This window comes from Spea bombifrons, chromosome 5 (assembly GCF_027358695.1).
Source record: "Spea bombifrons isolate aSpeBom1 chromosome 5, aSpeBom1.2.pri, whole genome shotgun sequence".
NCBI classification, from domain to species: domain Eukaryota; kingdom Metazoa; phylum Chordata; class Amphibia; order Anura; family Pelobatidae; genus Spea; species Spea bombifrons.
Window position 1 is genome coordinate 76,869,408 of NC_071091.1, and position 24,787 is coordinate 76,894,194.

Sequence of the window (24,787 nt, forward strand, 5' to 3'; positions counted from 1 at the left end):
ACATGGCTATACGGCCATATATTGCTTACCCCAAGTTTGACAAGTCCTATCTAATTTTTCATGGCTATATTGCTTACCAAATAACTAAATCAATGAGACTGCACTGCATTTTCACCCAAATGAGACTCCCAAACAATTGAAAGCCTTCTCTGATCAAATGATATACTACTTGTGTAGTTAAATTAAATGAGAGAGGATTATGTTTGAAAACCAGGTAGCTAAAGTGCAAAAAATCCTTTAGTCCTTAAGGCAGCAACTGTGTTACACGTCTGATGTGAGCCTTAATAAAAGGGAATTCAGTAACAGAATGTCTGCGTGGTCTATACATGGACGTGGACTATACATGGTAGCTTCAGGACACTTAACCTTACCAGAAGTATGTACTACTGTTTTCTAAATGACTTTTCCTTGGTACTAACTTGATAACGTTGAAGCCACAGGCTAAATAAATGTTTGTTGCATGTTTTGTTTCATGTTGTTGATCCAAATCCATTTTCTCTACTGTTGTTTCCCTTATGGGCTCAGAATGTTTCCTGGGTACTGGTACTTCATAGAACTTAGAAGCAATAAAACCACAGCGACGCGTACCAACATGGCAGAATGTTATTGTTAGTACATAACCCACATGGAAACTCATATATTGGAAATTTATTTTAACACAGAAGACAAACATTATGTGACAACAGTAAGTTATAAAAATGCACCAACTCCTACCCTTCCTTGTTTCCGTAGAAAGTCAGAGTTTATTGTTAATAGCTAACATATTATTTCATAACATTAACTTTGTTGTATACATTGATTATACACAATACCTAACACATGCAATGAGTTCATTCATCACTGGCAGTGAAAAAAAACTAAAGATCAATCAAGTTAATTCTTATGTCAACAGTTGGCTCCAGAGAGAGGGGGTTATGATCGGGGAGAAAAGGGAATAAAAGGGTTAAGCGGGGAGAAAAAAATGGTGAATGGTAAGAAAGAAGTAATAACTTGTGTATTGACAAACCTTATGGCATTTATTTTATGTTCAATCACCTGAACATATAAAAATATTCCAGACCTCAGGGGTGTTACTTTCATAGAAAGCCATAAAAATGATGTCGCATTCCAGACATCGTTGGAAAGTTCTTTAAGAATCGTTGCCTCGGTCTCATCTCTAAAGGAACATAATCCTTTAACAAATGGAACATCAGCTGTTTTGAGCTAAGTTGTTGGAACCTTTAAGAATGTCTACATCCCAAAATAGAAATAAACAGAGACACTTATTTTAGGAAGATACCCAGGTCATTTTTCCTGCTTCATGTCATTCAAGGACAGCGACATATACTCTTCTTTCATAAAGTGAATTCCTTCTATCGTAGTGAAATGTGCATGATATCCAATGTTTTAAAGGGATAGTATAGGCTGTATATATGGTCTAACACATTTTTTTAAATAGGGGCTCAAATTCTATTTCACCGAAAGAGAAAATATACCATCATCATAGATATACGGATACTCATTAGGTCCCAACCAGCTTATGTTATAGAAGATCTAAATATATAGTTTGCGTGGCAGTTTCTGGGACGTAACAGTTTTCTTTCAAACACCCCCAGATAACACATTTATAGATGATAACCACGCTGAATAGCCAGAATATCATTATAAAAAAAACAGGACCACCACACCGTATAAAATGTACAAATTGCAACACAAATCGACAGAAACAAAAGAGTAATTTATTCACGGATTGTTCTTTTATGCCAAGTATGTTGACTTTATTCTATTTCATGTTTTGGTGGGTTTTAATCATGGCTACTAACACTGACGCAGCTTTTAACAAGGAGAAGCATAGCAAACACTGATACGTGGCCAGGGTCGTGGTTGAGCTAAAAATGTGTGATCGGACAATATATTTTGATAATATGAATCTTTTGTCGCAAACATAGACACAAATATTTGCTTTTCTTTAGTAACCTGGAGAAGCCATTAGGTTCATCTGTAAAAAGCCAGATGGGCTGGTGGAATGTTAACTTGGATTGCTTTAGTTTGGTATAATAGGTTTGCATCTATATGCATCTAATGTAGTATATAACTAGCAATATACCAGAAATGTCCTTTTTTTAAGTTAAGGTTGTTTTTTCAATAAATTATTTGAGATGCTTAGAACATTCTGCCGTAAGAACTAGTGATACGGGTTAACCTCTCGCTACAATACTGAAATAATGTAAGACTGGTTACACATACACACATACATGCACAATATTATGATACATTACAATACAAATTGAAACATCGGTGCCTGTACAAAATGATATAAACATAACTGTACATAGTGGTTTATACATAAGAATGTACAAAATTGAGATACCATCAGGCTGTGAAATACATAAGTGAGGCACTTATATCACATAAAACATTTAACGTTAATAATAAAAATGTTACTAGAAAAGAAATATTGTTACTATCAAAGGATTATGGGGTCCTAGTTTGTCCGGGAGTGCATTTTAACAGATACACAAGCCAAATCTGTACGTCAAAAATAATACTTTTATGTGATCAGACTGATGACCTCATGGATATCTTGACCGTCTGTCCCTTATGCAGGTAGGTTTTTGTTGATGTGTCATTTCACTATATATTTTTAGTATATATTCCCTAGAAACATTTTTCCATGGTCTGCTCTTTTCCTGAAAGGGTTACGGTTTCATTCTCCTTGTGGTTTAGTACCTCTATTTCTTTTCAAAGTCTTGAGCCGAGTCTCCATCATTATTGTTCCTATTGCTCAGAGTCTTCTGCATTCCATTGGCGCAGTCTACTGCATTTGTAAAGCATGTCCTTCAAATCACCTTCACATTTTCAGCTGTTTTTTGGCTTTAAAATCCATTCTGCGCGAGGGTTCACATTGTACACATCCAACATATAGGTATCTGGATCCAGGCAATGCTCTCCTAAAATAAACATAGTCAAAGGTCATTAGTGAAACATAAACCATTGCTATAAGACACTGGTGAACCATCTCCACCCAAAAAATACATATATAATATATATATATATATATATATATATATATACATACCGGTATATTAGTCACTAAGTAATTCTAGTATGAGGTCTTTTATACTATTTATGGAATCTAAATAGAAAAACAATGATAGTTGAGCTATTAGGCATTTACTAGTTTTTAATGAACCTGTATAAAGGGAGATAAATAATATTTTCTTAAAACTTCCAAAAAAGGACCTCATTGTTTAAGTTTTATAAGCAATTGCCAAGAAAAATCAATAAAATAATTCAGTACCTAAATAGTGCTGACACTAGTGCTGGTCCAATATGAACTATCGACCAGTAGAGTACTAGCAATCAGTCAGTTGACTTTATAAAATCTAATTTGCTGATATTCTCTCATATTTATCCCATGCCAGTACACATGATGTAAGTTCTATGGAACCATTTGGTATACCATGCTTACCTATATTTCCTCCTATTTCATATAAACTTTGGTTGTTTATTCTGTCACTGTCTGGTGTTCCGTTACTACAAAGAAGAAGACAAATTATAAAACGTTATAATAATGTGGACAAAAATGGGCAGATGATTAACACCTTTTTTTATCAAGCTGCTGGAATACCTCTCTCATCTGCCATCAAATTGTATGTTAATCTAATATAAAACAAATTTAACATAATTATTTCTCAAGTTACAGGACAAGAAGGAAACTCGCACAAATAGTTTCTAGGCACACGGAAGAAACACACTCTGGCGAAATGATGCTAAATTAACACAGAGCGTATCAAAGTAACATATCTAGTAGAACTTATCTTTTTTTTTAAATCGAAATTGAAAAAGACATACACCGAACACTGTGATACCAGATTTATATTACACATAATAAAGGTCACTCTGTAGGTTATCCAAAATAATTGAAATGACTACTGTTATTAAACCTGTCATTTTGAAGGAAATGTAAAAATGTGGTCCTCTTCACACCTGTTTTCGCACTGAAACCTTGCCAAGATGTCTTTGGCTTTCGTCCGACTGTTCAGCTGGATCGCCATGGAAACCTTTGAGTGCAATGGAGCGTAAACTCTTATCACTCCTTCAGGTACATCACAGTGCTGTAATACAATAGCAAAGCACAACTGTGATAACTAGCACGGGGACTGGTATAACTTAATCAGGTCTTCTCAATCATCGCGGATGCCATGTATTACATCACTTTACATTTTATTTACAGAACGCCAGAAGAACAATAATCTTATTTACATTTGGAAAAAAAATGAGTAGCTTTTATGATCCATTTTGTTATTTTTTTGTTGGATATGTTAGATGCCTAGCCCACTATAAAGCAGCTTCTCATATGTTTAGCGAGAACTTGACATGTATGCATGTGATGCTGGTCAACAATCTACATCTGGGCATAAGTACTTACATTGTATACTTAAACTCATAGTATTTCATTTCCTCCTATTTGTTCAGGTTACATATACAACTGACGTGCAAAATCCTGTTTATATTAGTTACTCAAATATTCTTTGGAATTTATTTAAGCCAGCTTTGGAAAAGTACTAGAAAAACTATTTTTTAGAAAAAGTATTTTTTTTTTTTTTACTATGCCTTTAAATTACTTTTCACATTTGATTATTCTTTCTTGTCCTTTTGTTGGTCAATGAAATAATCTCATTAATTAAGTTATCCGCAGCAGGGAATAGCTACATTATAAATGAGATCAAAGTAGGTTTAAATGTATTGTGTAAAGTACCTATGAATGAAAGGGGAGATTATCAGGTTGTAGGTTAAATGAGGCTGCCATCGTTCTACTTTGTAAAAAGTCTGTCTATCGGTGCTAAGAGAACAATAATAAAAAAAAGTTCATTGAAGTAACATGGCCTTTTCTGAATATCAGCCAACAGTACCTCACGTCTTTCAGGTCTTTCTCTTTCCATTGTCTTCCTCCGTAACAGCTTCCTTACACTTTTATCGAAAATTAGCTGCTTTTTGTTATTACTCAAAGCTGCGTCATTCATTTTACGAACTTGAGAAATTAAAAAGGATGGAACCTAGGTCAACACAGGGAAAAAAAACAAATAAAACACATTAGTGGAGGTCCTTCTACAACGTGTCTGTCTTCTTCTGTATATTTGCCACCCAGCAATTTTAGCATAACATACATTTTCAGTTGGTTACTACATGGGATGCTAAAAGTAACTTATTAACAAAATAATCAGCCAAGTGATTATAGATAAAGACGTATAGCGGATGTATGCAGAGATAAGCAGCCAAAACCCAGACACATGGATTACTTTATTGTAAGGGGACAACAGTTGGGAGCTGTTCGTTTGTACGAATTGGCAGCTTTTTAAAGCAAAAGGCTCTATTATTTTACATCTGGCTATGTTTAAAAGTAAATATTATTATGAAAAGCTTAAGTTTGATGTACCAACAGGAATTAAGAGATTCCACTCAATGGACTATTTACAGTATTTAGTACAGTTTCCTTTAGGGTTATCCCACATACATATCCTGTAGGCTTTAATATGAAAAAAATATGTGGATATGGAGCGGTACAACTGGATAACCATAGACAAATATGTACAGCTACATAAGCTTTTAAGACCTCAGATGTCTCTTCTTCTGATGGAATGCATGTGTGGCATATAGGGGTATAAGGCATTTCTGGAGGCAGAGTGGGCATGATATGCCTTTTAACCCCCTTTATGCCACTCTGCCTCCAGGAATGCCTTATACCCACTATATGCCACTCTGTCCCATGATATGCCTTTTAACCCCCTATATGGCAGAGTGGCATATTTGGGGTTAGAAGGCATATCATGGGGCAGACTGGCATATAGGGGCCATAAGACATTTCTGGAGGCAGAGTGGCATATAGGGGGTTTGAAGGCATATCAGGGGGGCAGAGTGGCAAGCCTGGGGGCAGAGGTGCATAACTCGGGAGTAGGTTGTCAAATGAAAGGAAATAAAAACCAAACATGTCTCAATCATAGCTTTTATTAAATATGGAAAAAAATAGTCTACATGAATTAATAAAGAAATAAAAGTTTCTTACCAGAATATCGTGAAGAATAATGTGATCAGTGTTTTGTTCCACTGAATAAAATGGAACTTTTTCATCTAAAAATGTTCGCAGTAGTAAATGTTTTGATCCCATTATGTGTAATGTATTTCATTTATTAGGGCCTTTTAACACTTTTGCTTTCTGGCATTTTAATACAAATAATGAGATAAAAAGAATGGCACATATATATAGGTATGTATAAGGGGTGCGTGTGGGTATAAGAGCTTCACCGTGAGATAAACTATATGGGGCTGGTCTCCAAATTTTTCCAGGGCTGCTTTTCAGTCCCAGTCCGGCCCTGCTTGTGAGGTCTCAAAAGCCTATGTTACTTTACAGCATTTTCTGGGTTGGCCCAATAAAAGGTATTACCTTTGATGAAAGACTCCATCCGAAGAGTTTACATGACTGTTAGTATGTGTTCATGCAGTGAGTAGCACAGCGCATCAACATAAAACAGACAAAGCCACAAAGCACTGTCAAGGATTTGCAGCTGTTTGCCTCTAGAAATGCCTTTTTCTTTGAAGTTGTCTAGACAATACATGAATAATACTACTGTTATCCATAACGTAAAAATAAAAAGACCCATAAAGCCAACGCTGCCTTTGGCATTCAGTTCAGCTGGTCTGAGTCAATATTTAATTATATTAATATTTAGGGGATTTACAGGTTTCTGAAAAAAAAAAATTGCTCAAAGTTTTACCACAACCCTATGTAGAATTCAAGGTAAATTGCCTTAAAGGGATAGTCCAATGCACAGAATGCACTTAAACTGTACATGCTAATATATGTATATATATATATATATATATATATATATATATATATATATATATATATATATATATATATATATATATATAAGGGGTAGTAGAAGTATTGTTAAACTCTCATCTACACACACCAGACAAGCCAGAAGGCTTGCTTTTCCCTCAGAAATCTCATGGTGCTTTCACAACCACAAGAGAATCCCTTGTGGTTGTGGCAGCACCATGATATTTCTGAGGGAAAAACAAGCCTTCTGGCTTGTCTGGTGTGTGTAGATGAGTGTTTAACAATACTTCTACTACCCCTTAAATTTAAGTGGAAGGGTTTCCATCACCTTTTACCCACCATAACTTATGTAATGATATTTCTTAGTTACCCCAAGCCTCATACTATTAAGCCAGTATCCCAACCTCATGCTGACGAGTCCCATGAAGGACGAAACAGCTGTCCATGAGTGGTGATCTGGCTATTGTACCTCTTCCTGAGTTTTGTCTATAGGCTGTCTTGTACAGCGGGCAATTACTTTCAAGGAATCCATGTATAAAGTGGATATAGAGGCAAAGGTGATAATTGTTAACCTTGTTTGCATGCGCCTACCCAGAATCCCTTGTGGTTGTGAAAGCACCATGAGATTTCTGAGGGAAAAGCAAGCCTCCTGGCTTGTCTGGTGTGTGTAGATGAGTGTTTAATAATACTTCTACTACCCCTTAAATTTAAGTGGAAGGGTTTCCATCACCTTTTACCCACCATAACTTATGTAATGATATATATATATATATATGTCATCAAGGTGTTTTAGATATATGCTTACCCCAAGAAAATGTGTAGATACAAGTTGCGTACCTACTGAAATTAGTGAGGACACTGATCAGTTGTCCTAAGAAGATGACATGATCATCATAAATAAGAGGTTATATTCTAAAACTAGAGAGATTCTTAGATGTAATGCAATTCAATTTCACTTTACTGAGAAGGGGCGTAGGTAAGTGGAACGGTCTCCAAGCAGAAGGGGTAGAGGTTAATACAGTAACAGAATTTATATGCATGGGACAGAACAGCAGGGAAATATGGGCAGACTGGATGGGCCAAATGGTTCTTATCTGTGTCAAATTCAATGTTTCTTATGGTTTTATTGCTAGTGTCTTCAAACAGGAGATAAAAGGGGGAAGGTTATGTGAGCGACCAAAGTGCATCAAACAACACTTAACCAGTTTTAGTAAATGATATAGCGCACTAAAACAGTATGACATACAAGACACGATTCATGTTATACTCAGAGTTATGTTTCTGTCATTTGATACAGACCCTTAAAAATGTGATATTATAAAGCTAAACAAATATAACCATGAACTTCAAATGTTTATGCTCTTGGAAGCTTGTTACTGTTTTACTAAATGAAAACATACATCCCAACAGTCTTGGTTTTCATAGGACAGATTTTTTTTTTTTCATAGGACAGACCAGATTTTGGGGCACTGTCCCAATGTCACGCTTTTACAGTGATGATCATGGACTAGTTGGGGAGATCCTCTGTTGAGCATACTGTTGAGCTCCCACGTGGCTTCCTCGCTTCTTCTGGATTGCTCAGCCAAGCCAACCCAAATAATAATTAATGGATATGACTTTGGACTCCTCAATTACCTTTTTCCTTAAAGTTCCTTCAAAGCAAGATGTTAAACTACAGTTGGTGAAGAAGACACTTAGGGAGCCGCAAAAGAGTTACATTTCAATGGCAAATCATCCACTGTAAAATGACCTTTAACATTGTATATGATGTAATCATTTTACATTCATTATTAACATTATTTAATTGAATACCATATTTGGCGAAAACATTATAAAATACGTTGTAACTTTAGATAAAGAATTTTGAGTGAAAGTTGCACAAATAGAATTGTGTGAATCAGACCATTTATGAAACTGTGTACTTTACTTCGTTTTTGTAAATCCCACTTAATCCCGCGTCGTGCCATTGTTCAGGTCTATCAAAGTGTTTAAAAGTAAGGCTCAGTTGTATAATTCAGAAATATAAACCAACACTGGATTAAAGGGGATTTTCTCATGTGATATACAATTACAACCACTTATCCTTAGCGCCAAAGTGGCTCCGGGGACCTCTCTGGACAGCGTCATACTGATATACTGATCAGACCTTCGTGGTTCATATCAAGAGTTTTTGTATATAGATTTACACCCCGTTTATTGTATATTTCACTGACCTTGTGTGCAAATCATATCATATATTAGGTAGGGGCAAAATTAGACCTTATGGTCACAATGACCCATTCGGAACATCTTGAAACTTTAGTTTTTCTCCCTGCGCTTAAAATATGGGTTCCAGTAGAAATGTGCTGATTCTTGGATATTACCAAAAAAACATCTTAAATTCCTCAAGTAAACTCATGTCATAGTGTTTACAGATTAAGCAAACTTTGTAATAAAACTCCTTAACCTCATGTTTTTATAATCTACAGAAATGATTATCCCTATTAATATGTTGCTCAACGTAGATTTGCCACTTTTCCCAAATCCTACATTTTGTAATTTTAGTGATTTTACAGATTAAAATAAGCAAAGTATATGTAGAAAACACTTTATGTATAAAGGTATCTTTCTTTTTCCCACGTTCTATATGGTTATTCTTCCTGTAATCTCTGGTTTATGGTGTTGATTGGTTCAAGCAGTCTTTATAAGGGTTGGTGAGTCAGAAGGAGAATATTTCAGGGCAGGAATTTGATAAGATAATGTTGGCTTTGCCACTTTTGAGACACAAATCTCAGCTTTAATGTGTTGCATTTTTTAAAAAGAATATCTCCAAAAAACAATTACAGCAAAGATACAGAGAGTTTCAGGTAATTAGTGACTTCTTTAAATAGGAAATGTATTTCAATTAAGAATATAAAGTAATTATATATCATTGTCACGATTTTATATATTCACAAAAGGTTAATTTCCCTTTTTGCAATTACATTTCGTGTACAGAAGGATCATACTGCTGTATGATAAAGGTCCTCTGAGTAAAAAAATAAATCTTGGAATTTGAGGTCATCCACAATTACATTACAAAAACTGCTTGGCCACCCTTGTCGTGTATCACTTATGTTAAAGTCTTTATTTGTACATTTGGATACATTTTGTTTAATCAGTAGTGCACACAACATTTACACCATAGTTGCATTTTATAAGAAGTAGTCCAAAAAGATGTTTTACAGAAATGGAACTGAAAGGGTTAATGAATCGTCATAAAATTAAATTAGTTAATGTTAAAGTGAGATTTAAGATTAAAATAAAGATTTACTAGATTTAGATAAGCATTTTTCTTACAATTTTAAGATTGGGACAGAAACTTGGTTTCCAAACTCATTTCAAGCAGGAGTCAGTCTGTGAAGGACCCCAGACATAAAGGTGCCAAGCGCAAGTTGGATTAAGATAAGGAGATGTGGAAGCTTGTTTTAGGACTAACTTGTAATTAGTTCTTAATTGTTAGATGAGGACAAGCTATTTACTAAATGACACAGAGGTGATCCTTCCCAACAGCACAGTTTTTGGGTCTTTTTAAGCGCTGGATATTAGAATGCCTCCCAAATAATCCTCTACATGAAACCCATTAAACCGTATTGAGCAAAACCTCAAAAAAGCCTTTCCTTGTGGTAATAGGCCATATTCCCATAATTAATGTAAGGAATTAGAAACATTTAACCTACAGAAGTGACAAAGGCCTTTTAGTACAATGCTAACTCACTATTGCACTTTGAAGGAGGAACACTCTACTCATAGACCAAAAATAAGGGGATCACTCCCAGCCATAAAACCAACATGCTGGGTTATACCTTGGGTTATGTGTTAAAATAATAATTGCTGTTGAAATATGGCCTTGTCACCTAAACAAGTAATGGAATGGTCATGATCATTGATAAGACCACTTTTTGAACTTTACACCAGAATCACTTTTTATATAAATACGCTTTTATGCCATCCAATTGGTTTTCTTTATGCTTAAATACTTCTCACTCAATGTAAACTTAATCTGAAGCATGATTGTCTATTCATCTTAAAATGTCAAATGGCCGTTAATATTCAAGGAGTCACAAAGAGCTAAACATAATAAAAGTGTATGAACAACCAAATTAGCATATGCAATTCTATATGGACAACTGCAGTACGTATCTGAGATATCTTGGCGTCTTATTCTGCCCATAATAGATGTTTTGTTTCTGAATAACTTGCACTTACATAACCTTAGATCTTAGTTTCTCTGTTGCTCATTGTATTACAAGCAAGATTGCTGGAGGAACCCACATGGACTATTAGAGTCTTGCCTACTGCATACTAATGATTAACCCCTGGAATCCCAAATAAGTCTACCACATTGGGTCTGCATTCATAGTAAATTATCTGACATACAAACGGTTAATCTCTATGGCATTCTGTACATTCTAGTGAAGACCAACGTTTTATTGTCGATTGTCCATTAACTTCTAATGCATAAGGTTAATATACTTTGCACTGTTTTTCTTCTGAGTCTCAAATGTACTCCTTACACTATTTCCTCTTCAGAATGATTTACTTTTGCGTTAGTAAATAAACCTTCACACACGTCTGGCTTTGTGAGCATATAACCCCCCCTGACTTGCGTTATATATATGATACCACTGTAACTTTGTAACTTAAAATGACATACATTGATTATGAATCTCAATCTTTGTCACAAACAGATTTAGCTGTTCTATGGTTCATTAGTCAGTAACTGCCTGAACGACTGTGGGAAGAGTAAGTTCCTGCAACTTGTGATGTTAGCCAAGAGGAAAAAATGCAGCACAAGGGCTTTTAAGCTGTGGTGATGTCTGATAGGCTAAACGTTGCTTTACATTTCCTTTATTTATGGTACATCACTTATCTAATCAGCCTAGAATGCTTAGTCTGTATTTTAACTCTTTGTAATGTTTTGGCATGGACAATGCCTTGTCCTGATGAAGGTTTAGATCGTATCAGAGACCTTAACACTGCAAACTATTCTTTCACCAAAATAATTATGTCCTTTGAAAGGTCCTCGGGTTTCAAGTATTTTCCCAAACAAGTTGAGGTGCTTTGAACTGGTCTGCAGACAGATGGGGAAAATTAGCTCTAAAAACAAGGAGTTAGAGCGTAGGAAGTATTCAGTAACGTAGCCTCAATTGATCATTCCACTCACATAGTCACATTCAGTTTAGTTTGTTATATTATATCCTTGATTTATCTAAATAAGTCTGTTTGACATTACAGGGTCTAATTGTATAAGTGCTTTGAAAAATATATCATTTAGATTAATGAAAAAAAGGATTCCGTAGTATCCATAGCTTTTTGCACATTATAACATTTTGTGTTTATAGTTCTAAGCCTTACATTTGTAAAGGCCCAAACATGTGGCAGTAACCCCGTATGTCTTACACACACCGCCACAACAATATCAGCCCTTAAAATAAGTATAACCCACTACACCTAATTCACCAAATTAAAGTCAATTACGCTACCGCCACATAGACGTCAGCAAGCTTATGTCATGGAGGCTGAAGCTTTGATTGATCAATTGAGGTACCAAGTTGTACCATTTTCTGACATTGGCACCCAAATTTCATACATGCTTCTGGGTCACTGATGTGAATAGGAAGCTGCTTGGTGCAAAGCAAGAACTTGTATTTATGTTTATGCATGGAATGACGGTGTCCATAGCAGATGACTTGTCTGCCGACTTTATGACATCATTATTGTGTTCTGCACAGTACTGGAAACACCCAAAAGTTATAGCTGGCATTGAAAAACCACAGGTCAGCAGGGCTGATTTCCTAAAATAAAAGTTAACAGGGCATAAGATTTTGGGTCCTTCTGTAGGCCCAGGTCCCACTTGCTTGTCGGGTTCTCATGCTATAAACTGTTATCACTCAAATGCAAACTTTGCTAGGATGGTCCTTAAAGGAACTGGGTAGTCAACCTGACATAACCCTGCTAAAACTCAGCTTTGGGAACCAGACAGAATATTTATGGCGCCAGCTTGGAAATGATTTTGAAGCCAAGGATTGATGCTTCCATAGATAAAAGCTAGTAGGATTTTGGAAGCCATAGAATCTTGGCTCCTGGAATCCTTCCAGTCCTGACCGGACCATTGAAAAAAAGAAAAGATAATTTTCTGATTAAAAAAAAAAGTATACCTCCTTACACTCATAGTAATTAACCATTTTCTCTTGGCCAGAGGGAATTATTTAAGATTCAGCACAGACACTAGAATTCTTTATTTCTTTTTGTTTGGGAGTTAGTCATGCAGGTCTAGTCAATTACCCTGTAATTAAGACTGAACACTTCTAGCCAGGGGCTGATATTTTGTGGCCTGTTAGCTCAACCAACAAGAGATAACACGGAAGGCAATATAAATGTGGCATTCTAGACCCAGTTGTTTTAAGTATATTTGTGCATTGCGTTATAATGGTGCAGTCACCACAGTAACCAGGGCAATGGTGAAGATAAATAGAAATTGTGTTATTCTGTAACACTCCTAATATAAATCTGAGGGATACCACCTAACGGTTTGCAGGCTGGCAGGATGTTTAGCTCTACATCTGCAGGGCTACAACCATCTGCTGAACAAAATTATGTTTATTGAATGTCCGTATTAACCCCAGTCCAAACATTCTTCAGAAAGTGTGCTACCAAGAATGATTTGATTTGTAAAGAACACTAAAACCACCGACACAAAACATAAATACAGGAGCTAGAAAGTAAACATCCTCTGCTATTTTCTTAAGTAACCTAGCCGTGAAAGCCAGGCTTCCACAGGCGCTTCCAGCTGTCTTGCATCTGCAAGTTAATATTCCAAATTTCCTGATCACTGCTAGGAGCATCATGTTCCAGGCCAGGTGCTACATTTCTGGGGCAAGGGTTTTCACACTGCCCCCCATCTCATTGAACTTCTTTTTTTTTTACAATATGTCAACACAGTCATTAAAGCATTTTAAACGTCAGCTCCTTTGTAGTGTGATCTGCAAACATACAATCATGACATATGTTCCGTTGTTCTTTCTCAGTGCAGTTGTAGTAAAGTAGGAAAAGTACACAGGTAGTATGCATACCAAGGCTGTTTGATGTTTTCTAGACTGGTGGTTGGAGTTCAGCTGTGAAAATACCGGTACTTAAAATTAGGCATCTGAGACAACCCGGATAAAAGGAATAGCAACCTCAAAATAATTAATTCTGTATAGTATAAAGCAGCCATATAGCTTATCAACCATTCCACCCAACTCCAGGGGTTATTATCAACAATATACACAATAAACCTGAATAACTGTGAATGCAGCACTCCTTTTTACTGTAAAAGCCTTCAGACACTTCAGGAAGAAGGCAAAACCTCCAGTTGAGGAGGCCACCATAGTATTTTACAATGTGAATTTTTTTGCAACCCTTTCAAGGGCTAAATTTGTGGCTAGTTTCATTCAAGATAAAGGTGAACTTGACTTGTAGGAAATTATTAATGCTTGGAAAAATATTATCTTTAGTACTAATTTGTATATCAGAAGACACATATACTTTATTCTTATAAGCAAGATTTCACGTACAATTATTAATTATTCCCCAGTTCAATAGCTTAATGTATGTTTGGGTGATGGTTTTAAACTGGCGAATTTACCCATATTCAACCAAGTATGGTTGTAGCAGTGTGATGCGTTTGGACATCATAGTAAGTGGTCCATTGTGGGGAAAACAGATCACCATAAAAACCAAGGGTGCGTAATAATCAACACCTAAAAGTTCAAAGATTATTTTCTTATTGATCATTTGATGGGCTGGTTATTTATTTTCTTTGTATTGGGGGTAACAATCTATCCCATATATATCAGGATATATATATATTAAAACATTCATAAGGTAATATCATTTTTAACTTTGCCTCGTTGTCATGACCCTCTATGAGAGATTACCTCCAAGGCATTTTACACATATACCTGCTCTCAGAAAAGCAGGTTTTTGCAAACAGAAGTTCAACAAAGCAACACAGGAAATGAAATTTGGTATGAATGGGAAAAGAGCCCTGGAGAGGAACTAAAGCCAGACGCCTGAAGACATGCTTGGAATTCTACATCTAAAGCTATATAAATATTCAAATAAATTAAAATATATACATAGCGATATCAAGATAATAAACCACAGGAGGAAGACTCCAAAAAAAAATAAAACACACAATACTACAGTGTTTCTAACATCTGGTGAGGCCATTCATTCCATGTTAAGAAAATCATGTCTGAGAATAATCGTTGTTAACTCTTGCTTAAAGTATCAAACATTCTAAATGTTTAAAATGTACTATTTCTCAAGGCCCTTAGTGTATTGGAAGGAGGTGATTCTCTATGACCTACAAAGTTCTACGGGTTTCTATTTTTATTATAGCTGGGTTTCAACGCTCAATGGCTGCATGTGAGTGGGGTCAAGTCAGGTAGGTAGGGTTGGCTGCATACACGGGTTTGGGCTAGCGTACAGTGGACTATCGAAGGGGTGAGAGTGGAAGGAGCTGAGTCAAAGAAGGGAGAATCTGGAGAATAATGTAGGAAGGGTAGCCCATACAGCCAAGCCCCATAAAGAACACGGACTGCTGAGTAATATGATGTGACTTCTGTTCTGAACCCACATATTACTGTTGCTTACCTCACCTCAAACTACGCATCACCTTCGTTCTCTTTAAAGGATGTTTATTGTACTCAACAATCAAAGAACAAAAGGCTGTGGGGGAAAAGCAAGTGGTAACATCCACACAGCGGGTTATCTTCAATTTTTCTTTTGCTTTTCTTACTACCTATGGTTTTAATTGCTTAGAAGAAGGACACAAACTGAAAAGTATCTTTGAATATTCCATATAGGTCCTAACTTTGTTAAAAATATGGATAACTAAAATGTAGCTGTTATTTATTGATTTATGTCGTATCATCATATTCTGTAAAGCTTTACAATGGGCGACAAGTAGTGTCACACATAACAAGTAGGACATACAGAACAATGCTTAGGTAATTGTTCATAAAGATCCTTTGCTTTTATCATTCTTTCAAATGATAAAAGGTTAAAACTTGACATATATTAAAAGAAAATATGTATTGATCACTGAGCAAAGCTCCCAATAAAAGGAATGTGCTATGAAGATAAGTTATCAGAACTTAAAAGGTCAGAGGCATACATAAGCTAAAGCCAGTCAAAATAATGGAAGGAATGTGCAGATTTGCAGTTTCATGGCTCTAGAAACATGAACACAGATAACAAAACCCTACAGTTTTTTTGGCAATTGAACTGCATGATTGCTTCATAAAGTAGAGCACTAACCAGACGCAAGCATGAGGGTAGCAAGAAAGTAAACAGGAAAACACTGCGATCCCAGGTCAGGAAGAATGCCTGAGCGAGCCCTTTGTTTGCCTTAATGTATTATATCTTTATCTAGAGCATCAACATTGAATTTTAAACATAATTGTATTCAAAGGCACTGTGTCACTTAGACAAAATGTTAATTACAAGCTCTTGCATGTTAAGTAAATTAACCTTTTACAGATCTGTCATTTTATTATTTCATTTGAAGGTTTAATTGCGTAAAAAGGAATGTCTTATCAGTTCATGTTTTTTTTGTGTCACTTGACAAGTGTTTCCCCCAAAAATGAAAATTAGGCAACTTGCATGAATATATAATTATTTCTGAGAAGAGTTTGCACTTTTGACAGCGCTAGAAATGATGTTTCCATGTTTCATTAAATTACAAAAGTGTGACATTTAGCAGTGTATGGAGAACAAGACATTTAAGTTATATTATTAACATGTTCTTTTTAAGATTGGTCCATCAGGCATGGCAGATTATCTTTATCTTGTTTGGATATATATATAACTTTAAAACATGACATTTTAACAACATTTCTTGGGAGGTTTTTAGGACAATTCTTCTCTAATAAACGTACTATAATACATTGCTTCATAATATTGTTCTAAAGCAAGAACTGTTCACGGACGATACCAAAAATCACTAACATTGTGCTAATATATAGTGATGACAGCAAAGTAACCAGGGAAAAAGAGTTAATGCTTGATTAAATACACATACATATTGTGTTTTAAATCATCAACTGGAATACTTTAAAACTGAAAACACATTATTCCCCTAACACATAAATGAATTTGTTTTCTGAATGTTATTCTACATGGTAAATCTTGTTGTGTTCTGTTTAGGTTTGTTTCCCGCTATACTGAATCTTGCCAGTAATGCCGTTATTACCACTAATGCCACATGTGGTGAAATGGGACCAGAAATGTTTTGTAAACTTGTAGAACATGTGCCAGGGAGGCCAATACGCAACCCTCAATGTAGCATCTGTGATGAGAACAGTTCCAATCCCAAAGGTAAGTTACCCATCTTCTGATATACTGTTGAGTCTATTCACCAACAAATAGTTAAATGGTTTAGTCACATGTCATTACATGCAAGCAATTCATATAGTCACTCAAATACAAAATGTAAAAGTTAAAAAGGCTGAACCCTGTAGGTGCAAAGGGGTGGACAGTGAAGTACCTCATTCACTCCTAGTTCACCGACTTGGATTTTTTGGGGGGAGGGGGGTAAATAGGGTGTTTAATATAAAGTTTATTTTTTTGTACTCAATAACCTTTCCCCCCAGTATATTTTAAACTTCATCCCAGTAAACACTAAATTATGTAGAGCATGGTGGGCTTTATACCCCAATATAGTCTATTATTACCCCCTACCCCACCACATACAGGGTAGGGGATAAAGGTGGATGGGTTGTTGACCCCCTTGCTTAATGTGGGGATCCCTGTTTCATTTCTATTATTATTTTTGTAATTAATCTTTTTTTGGTGTCTGTGTGTGTGGGAGGTTACATGTCACCCCCCTGAGGCTACAAAGAGAAATTTGCAAGCTTCAGCTTATATTTACAAATCACAAGCAATCTGGGGGTTGAATTATTCTGCATATTGCTTGCTTTTTTCAAGCAATCAATGTGCAGAATAAGTTGTGTGTGTTTGAGTATGTGAGTTAGTAATAGTGCATATATGAATGAGCTGCTACAAATTAAGATTTTTTTGCCAACTTTCATGTACTCACATTGTAGTTAAAAGACCTCATTATGTGTTGTACATCTTGCTGGTTAACTGCAAACAGGCATCGTTATTTCTGTAGTATTTTGTTTACTGACCGGAACCCAATAATCCTCTCACCAAAATATATAGAAATAAAATGCTTTCTTACTCAATTTTCTATTCTCTTTCACTTGCAAGCTGGTATATGTTTTTTTATTTGTTTATTTACAGAACGGCACCCGATAACCAATGCAATCGATGGCACTAATGATTGGTGGCAAAGTCCCAGTATTCAGAATGGCAGAATATATCACTGGGTCACCATAACACTGGATTTAAGACAAGTAATTATGACACTTTCTTGTTTTAATGTTTTTTCTAGCTAAAATCTTTTTTTCCTGATTTAAAATAGCACCTTTCTGCATAGTCCTACACATTTGCAGTTCTTTATGGCATCTATGTAGTATTTGTGGGAGAATAGTCAACTAAGGGTATGGTGTGACACCAGGGTTATTTTATCTTTTAGTTAGCACAGTTAGAACCAGGTTGCCTATACCTTCACATTTTAAAATGTATGGATCAAGTACTGCACAACCCCTACTGTATTAGAAAGACCTTCATTACTCTTTAATTACAAGCATCCTGAATTGGAAATACCACACATATACCAAATGTGTAAGATATCACATTTCCAGTTCCTTTGAACAATCTAAATTACAAGCTAACCAAATAACGTCTGGATCCTTATAAATCTCACATGTACAGTCTTTGTTCCACTTGGAAGTACTCATTATACGGTCCTCTGTTTCTCTATAAATAACCTGTAAACTGCATAATATATGGACTGCTTATCTGTAGTGTTTATGTCTTTTATCTGTGAACTTTCTAAATAGTGCATGTAATACTGTGTAGAAAAAATAGCGGCACACAACGCTTTACATTTAGTTGATAAAGTCAAAATCTCATGGGAAAAAAATATGTTTCTCTTTGAGGATTAAATATAATGATTTATGCATTTCATTAATCAGAGTGTCCTGCTGGGTGATTAAGACTGAGCCATTCAATTATTTGAAAGGAGTAAGAGTGTTTGCCTAGTAGGTTGGGCTCAGATAACAGAGCTACATCACAGATATGAACGTCTGCCTGAAAATATTATATTTTGCTAAAACTACAACTATTAAATAAGGAAACCATATTTGTAACCTGGTACTAAGTAAAATAAATAGTCACAATTCCCTTTTAATAGTGTGGTTGATCACAATCCAAGAATTTGAAAGGTAACAAAGTAAATGACATTCAAAATAATAAGTATTATTATTATTATTGTATTAGTAATACTAAATTGTTCTGTTACGTGCATGAAATGGACATAGCAGGTCAAAGATATCACTAGGATCAATACTAGAATCAATTCTCGCCAATTCTTTCCCCACCACTGTATCATAAATGCCCCAAATCCTCTTGTGTGTAAAAAATTTACTTTATTTAGGGCATAAGGACAGCTTTAGCATTTGCGACTAGGAATAATTAATTAAACCCTGTATTAGTGCTTCTCATTTTCAGTGTTGGTTAATGCATGATAAGGGGTTTACATTTTAATTCAGTTTACTTTAACCGGGGGATCCATTTGTCTGCTTATTAACCATGCCTAACCACCTTAATGAGAAAGCTAGGGTCACATCTCTACATTATCTCATTATATTAAAAAATAGATTCAATTAAGCTATATGAAAATGTATTGTTGTTTTCAGATTATGTACGTTTTTGACACCTCTGAGATTCCAAAGATTTATGTTATTCTACGGCTTTAGCCCAATTAAATATATCATCTTTAATGTAGGACCTCTTGAACAAACATGGCTATAGCCATTTTCCTTATTTAAGGGACAGCCATCATATGCACTTCAATTCATGTGGTTCCTTTAAATGTTCCTGTTGTCTGCTTTGTGAATACATGAGGCTAGGGTTTAGGGTTCTGTAGAATCCCCCACCCCATATGTGTTTGCCCCTTTTCCAAGTCGGGTTTTTTCTTTCCAACCCTGAACTCAGTCCCGACTCAGAAAGGCTAATGTGCCACTATATTTGCTACATTTATGCAGAAAAAAATGACATGTTATTTGTTTCAAAACAGTTGTGGTTTTCATATAATACAATGTTTTGACATTAGATACAATACAGTTCAGAAGTTTGGGGTCATGGAAATTTGTAACTGTGCTAATATAGTTGCAAAACGGGTTTTCTAATGATCAATTAGCCTTTTAAATGTAAACTTGGATTAGCAAACATAACGTGCCATTGGAACACAGGAGTGATGGGAGTGATAAAGGGCCTAGTACGCCAATGAAGATATTCCATACAAAATCAGCTCTTTCCATCTGCAATAGTCATTTAACAACATTAACGACGTCTGCACGGTATTTCTCATCCATTCCATGTTATTCTAATAGACAAAAATGTATTTTCTTTCGAAAACAAGCAAGTTGGTAAGTGACCCCAAACTTTTGAACGGTTGCGTGTATCCATATTAGATATATGTTTTATCTCTGTTATCTCAGTCCAATCATCTAGACGACAAACTAGGTCCTCATCATGCTACCTTGCTGTTAAACGCAGAATGTCTAGTCTAATTAATGGAGTGGACACTCTGACTACTGACTCGAGGAGATTATTTCATTAGATAAACAATACTTTATATCATCGCAATGTCCCATTTAAAATAATGCATCCTAAATTTGCATACGTGTTTGCATGTTATCCCTACAAGCTTTAAGGTATTCATGCATAAATCTACTTATTTGCTCTTTGTGTCAAATATTGTGCAGCAAAAAGAGACATCACTGATCTGGTAAATTTATCCTGAGAGAATCATCAGTCACGTTGCTCATCCATTATGTTGTAAAGAGACAGTTTTACAGCATGTTGCTTGACTGCCTATTATTTTCCATGGGTTTTTTCCCAGGCCACTGTCATATAGCCATTTATTTGGTGTCAAGGGTTACTTTCATGCCTTATATTCTTAGCAGTTTTATTATATATTTTTCAGCACACTGGGTGAACTTTTTTTTTCTTTAAATACTCTTAAACACTTCCACTGTATTTTCTGGGGACACATTGCATACAATATAAATATATAAGTTTGTGAAAGAAACAAAACACTCTAATAGAATTTGGATTTTAGAAGCCATTTTCCTCCTAGTGGTTGTTGCAATAAATGGGATTATAGTAAGTGGGTGGTGATGTCATTATTTAGATCCTAAAATACATGCAGAATGAGCTGTTCTCTCTTAAGTTCAGAAAGTGTTTTTTATGATGTTAAGCTATTTGTCAACACAGTGCTTGTTAGCAGTTTACACTAATCCTCCTAAATGCCTAAGAATTTTATGTGCCTTTTTACTCTGCCACCTAGTTTATTCTATGGTGTCCTGCAAGGTACAGACCAGTGAAATGTCCCATCTGTGCAACCTCTATATACATCTCTAAGGGTACCAACTGTTAAACTAAGGAAAATAATTAAGTCTGCAACCCAAAATATGTATGCCTCAGTCTGAAGACAAATATAAATCTGATCTTTGTGCTTACTGAATTTCACTCCGCTTACCTCTTCCCGTCGCACACTGTCCCACCCTATCTCGCAATGTTCACACCAGATTAATATCAGTTAGCACACATCAAGCTATGAAAGACAAAAAGTCAATCTTTTATGATAAAATAATGTACACAGAATATTTTAAATAACTTATAAGTTATTAAGCAGGTTTAAAAATAATCACCTAAAATATCTCTTATCATGTAAGTACATAAGGTACATGTTATTAGCAGCAACGGAGGGTATTAATATGCATCCCAGGATTGGTTGGAGAACTTGCGTAAATATAATTACCTTGATAGCTTGCCAATTAATTCATTGCTGTTCCATTGTGTTGTTATGGTATGCACAATTGTATGGATTTCAGGTGTAGAAAGACAACTTTCAGACCAAGGTCATGTTTGACCAATTATACCATTTAGAAAACAACATGTTGCCACATCTAGAACATCTAAAATCCTGTCCAGGTCGGGAACTGTTGGTCACGCAGCACTGGGCTTAAAACGAAGGTCCCATCATAGTGCAGATGGGATGTTAGCCCACGGACAACTGGAGGAAATCGGTCCATCAGCCTTAAGTGGCTCCTGTAATCACACTGGACACTCCTTTTCTTGCCCATATGTTACAGAGAGCGATAGTGGGATGTTGTTTGGATGGCAAATTAAAATGTATAATTCATATTGGCTCGTAAGCGGTATAGCTTTAAATTGGTGCTTCTGCATGTTCTCTAAATTGAAGAATGAAACAGGCTACAGGAGAAACATATATTGTTGCAAATACTTGTCCAGTGTGGGCTTACAATGAGCTACATCAGCTGTAGCTTTGTTAAGACTCATGACTCTGGAGCCATTCAGAAAAAATCTCAGTACAATATGAACCGGCTCATTTGTCGTTCACTCAACCATATAACAAACAGGGAGGCAAGTTAGCAGAATACACAGTGTGGGGGAGAAAATACTGTGATGGTAATATAAGCGCAGTTTCATGGATAAATAGTAATGCACATTACAAACCCCTGAAAAATATATATTAAGGTTTTCACTTAAGAATGGGAAACACACATATCTAGATTGTAAGCTCAGTTAGCAGGGCTCTCCTTATCTTTTCTTCTTGTAAATCCAAATTATTTTGTACTGCTTACCTGAAGTACAGTTCTGCAAAATATGAGAAATGGATAAATAATAATTAGTTAAGAGCTATAATATGTATTCTCTTTTTGCAAATATCCATATTTGTGCAGTATGTGTATTATGGAAAGAAAAAAAAATAATACTGGCATATTTTAATCCTTTTGGTGCAAATTGTTAGGAAAATATATCTTTACAAGCGTTTTGCCTGGTACAATTAGGAGGTAACTTATAACCCTGGAAATACAGTTAAGAAAAGACAAATTGAGGGGCAGTGTCTTATAGCAATTGTGTAGCAATAGGAATGAAAAAAAAATGTTTTTGTGTGAAATATGTATTTAATGAAACATTCTTTTTGTGTGCAGATCTTCCAAGTTGCATACATAATAATTAAAGCAGCAAATTCCCCACGGCCAGGTAACTGGATATTAGAACGTTCTCAGGATGGTGTTGAGTTCACGCCTTGGCAGTATTATGCAATCAGTGACTACGAGTGCTTGAGTCGATACAACGTGACACCAAGACTTGGGCCACCAACGTACAGAAGGGATGATGAAGTGATTTGCACGTCATTTTATTCAAGACTTGTGCCACTGGAACATGGAGAGGCATAATTATTTCAAATTTTACTTTTCCACTGATTAAATAGTTGCAGACTGGTGTAGTATGTATTTATACCCATCACTTTCACCATGATTCATGGAACCTTGCTTTTTTGGTTACATCCCAATGTACGTAAACAACAGCCTGTTTTTTAGATGCCTTCTCCAGAATCCTGGAGCAGAAATCTGTGCTTCCATTGTCACGCAGATAGACCATGTACAACCGTTTGCCCTCTGCTTGTATTAGTAAATGAGATTGCTGTTGTGTTTCCTCATCTAATCTACAGACCAATGACATGACCAGCAAGGACAATTTGTTGGAAATTCTTGTCTTTGATGATCTCTTCAGCCTTGCGGTCATTGTCTGCAGGGAGCAAAGATAAGAGGAGCAGTAATCTTTGCAGTCTGTAGTTTCTCCCATAGGGAAAATATATATCAGTATGTATTTAGTTATAATTGGCTGATTTACATCAAAACCAAAAAAGATTTGCAGTGTTAAATTCCTTTGATTATCTTTGGAATTTTGTCTCTATCAAGATAAAAACTGTTGCTTTCAGGAAAAAAAACAAAACAGCTGGAATATCGCTCGAGCAGTCATAGTGTTTCCATAGACAGAATTTAAAGAAACATATAGCTGTTTCATATTTTGTTACAAGGTCTTTTAAGCATATTCTGTATAAAGCAGCCATTCATCACCTACTGTCTGATAGTGAAGAGAGTTTGCGCGGTGTTTGGAGGTTTAGTAAAATTTGAAGAAGGTAGCAGACAAAGGCTTTTCGATAAATGTTAGTTTATTACTCTAAAATCCCATAAAATAAACGATGGAAACTATAGTGGCAATTTATGAGCAGAAATAACTACATACATTTATCCATTAATAAAAAACATACAAAAAGGTACAAAGGTACAAATCCATCCAAGAAATCCATCGTTGGTGCCTTTGTTATTGCGTCAGCCAGATAACCCCGCCCACTCGATTGTGAATGGCTGATTCCATGCATATATTAACTCCCGTTTGACTTGACTGTGCAGCCGAGCAAATACTTTAGAAGTATAGCTAAGATAAACATAATAATGCAAAGTAATCATACTAATAAATTAAGTACCCATAGGAGATTTTAATATGACAAAAAAAAAAAGTTTAATCACTCGCCATAACTTAAGTACGGCAGCATTTCGCGTGACATAAATACCGCTGCGGTTGACTATACATATTGTGTTGGTGGGTATGAGCCCCTGTGATTCAGGACGGAGTCACCTTCTTTGTAGTAAGGAGGCAGTATTCTCCCGTGGGCCCACCAACACCGATCTAGTTAAGAAAACGGCGCACTCTCCGTTGGTGTCACAAATGTGGCATTTACTTGACTAGGATTGTCTTTTTTGTGCCTTTTATTTCTTGTTGTGCCTCAACATTTCCCGTTGATTAATCCCTATAGCTGTATGCACGTTATGTCTTCGGATAGTTGAATGAAGGCATCTAGTTTATTGTGGAATTTCCCTTCTTTTTTCCCTTAAACATCTGCTGGTTTTTTTTTCTGGCAGACTAAGCTTTTGAATGCAAACA

At 35.7% G+C, this 24,787-nt stretch overlaps 2 protein-coding genes across 2 annotated transcripts in view; one reads left to right on the forward strand and one right to left on the reverse strand.

Annotated features, from left to right (window-relative positions):
- Positions 1 to 2,714: 2,714 nt before the first annotated feature.
- On the reverse strand, positions 2,715 to 21,576 carry LOC128496766 (rho GTPase-activating protein 28-like). Its single transcript, XM_053466555.1, has 5 exons — positions 21,507 to 21,576; positions 4,896 to 5,039; positions 3,970 to 4,097; positions 3,452 to 3,516; positions 2,715 to 2,930 (listed from the first exon to the last, which is right to left on the reverse strand). The coding sequence occupies exons 2-5, from the start codon at positions 5,004 to 5,006 to the stop codon at positions 2,839 to 2,841; spliced, it is 396 nt and encodes a 131-aa protein (XP_053322530.1). The 5' UTR covers positions 5,007 to 5,039; positions 21,507 to 21,576; the 3' UTR covers positions 2,715 to 2,838.
- Positions 15,250 to 24,787, forward strand: part of LOC128497708 (laminin subunit alpha-1-like) — a 45,467-nt gene continuing 35,929 nt past the window's right edge. The window contains exons 1-5 of the mRNA XM_053467869.1: positions 15,250 to 15,259; positions 17,042 to 17,212; positions 18,140 to 18,252; positions 22,987 to 23,229; positions 23,906 to 24,008. Of these exons, the coding sequence (XP_053323844.1) occupies positions 15,250 to 15,259; positions 17,042 to 17,212; positions 18,140 to 18,252; positions 22,987 to 23,229; positions 23,906 to 24,008 (640 nt within the window). The remainder of the gene's footprint in view (positions 15,260 to 17,041; positions 17,213 to 18,139; positions 18,253 to 22,986; positions 23,230 to 23,905; positions 24,009 to 24,787) is intronic.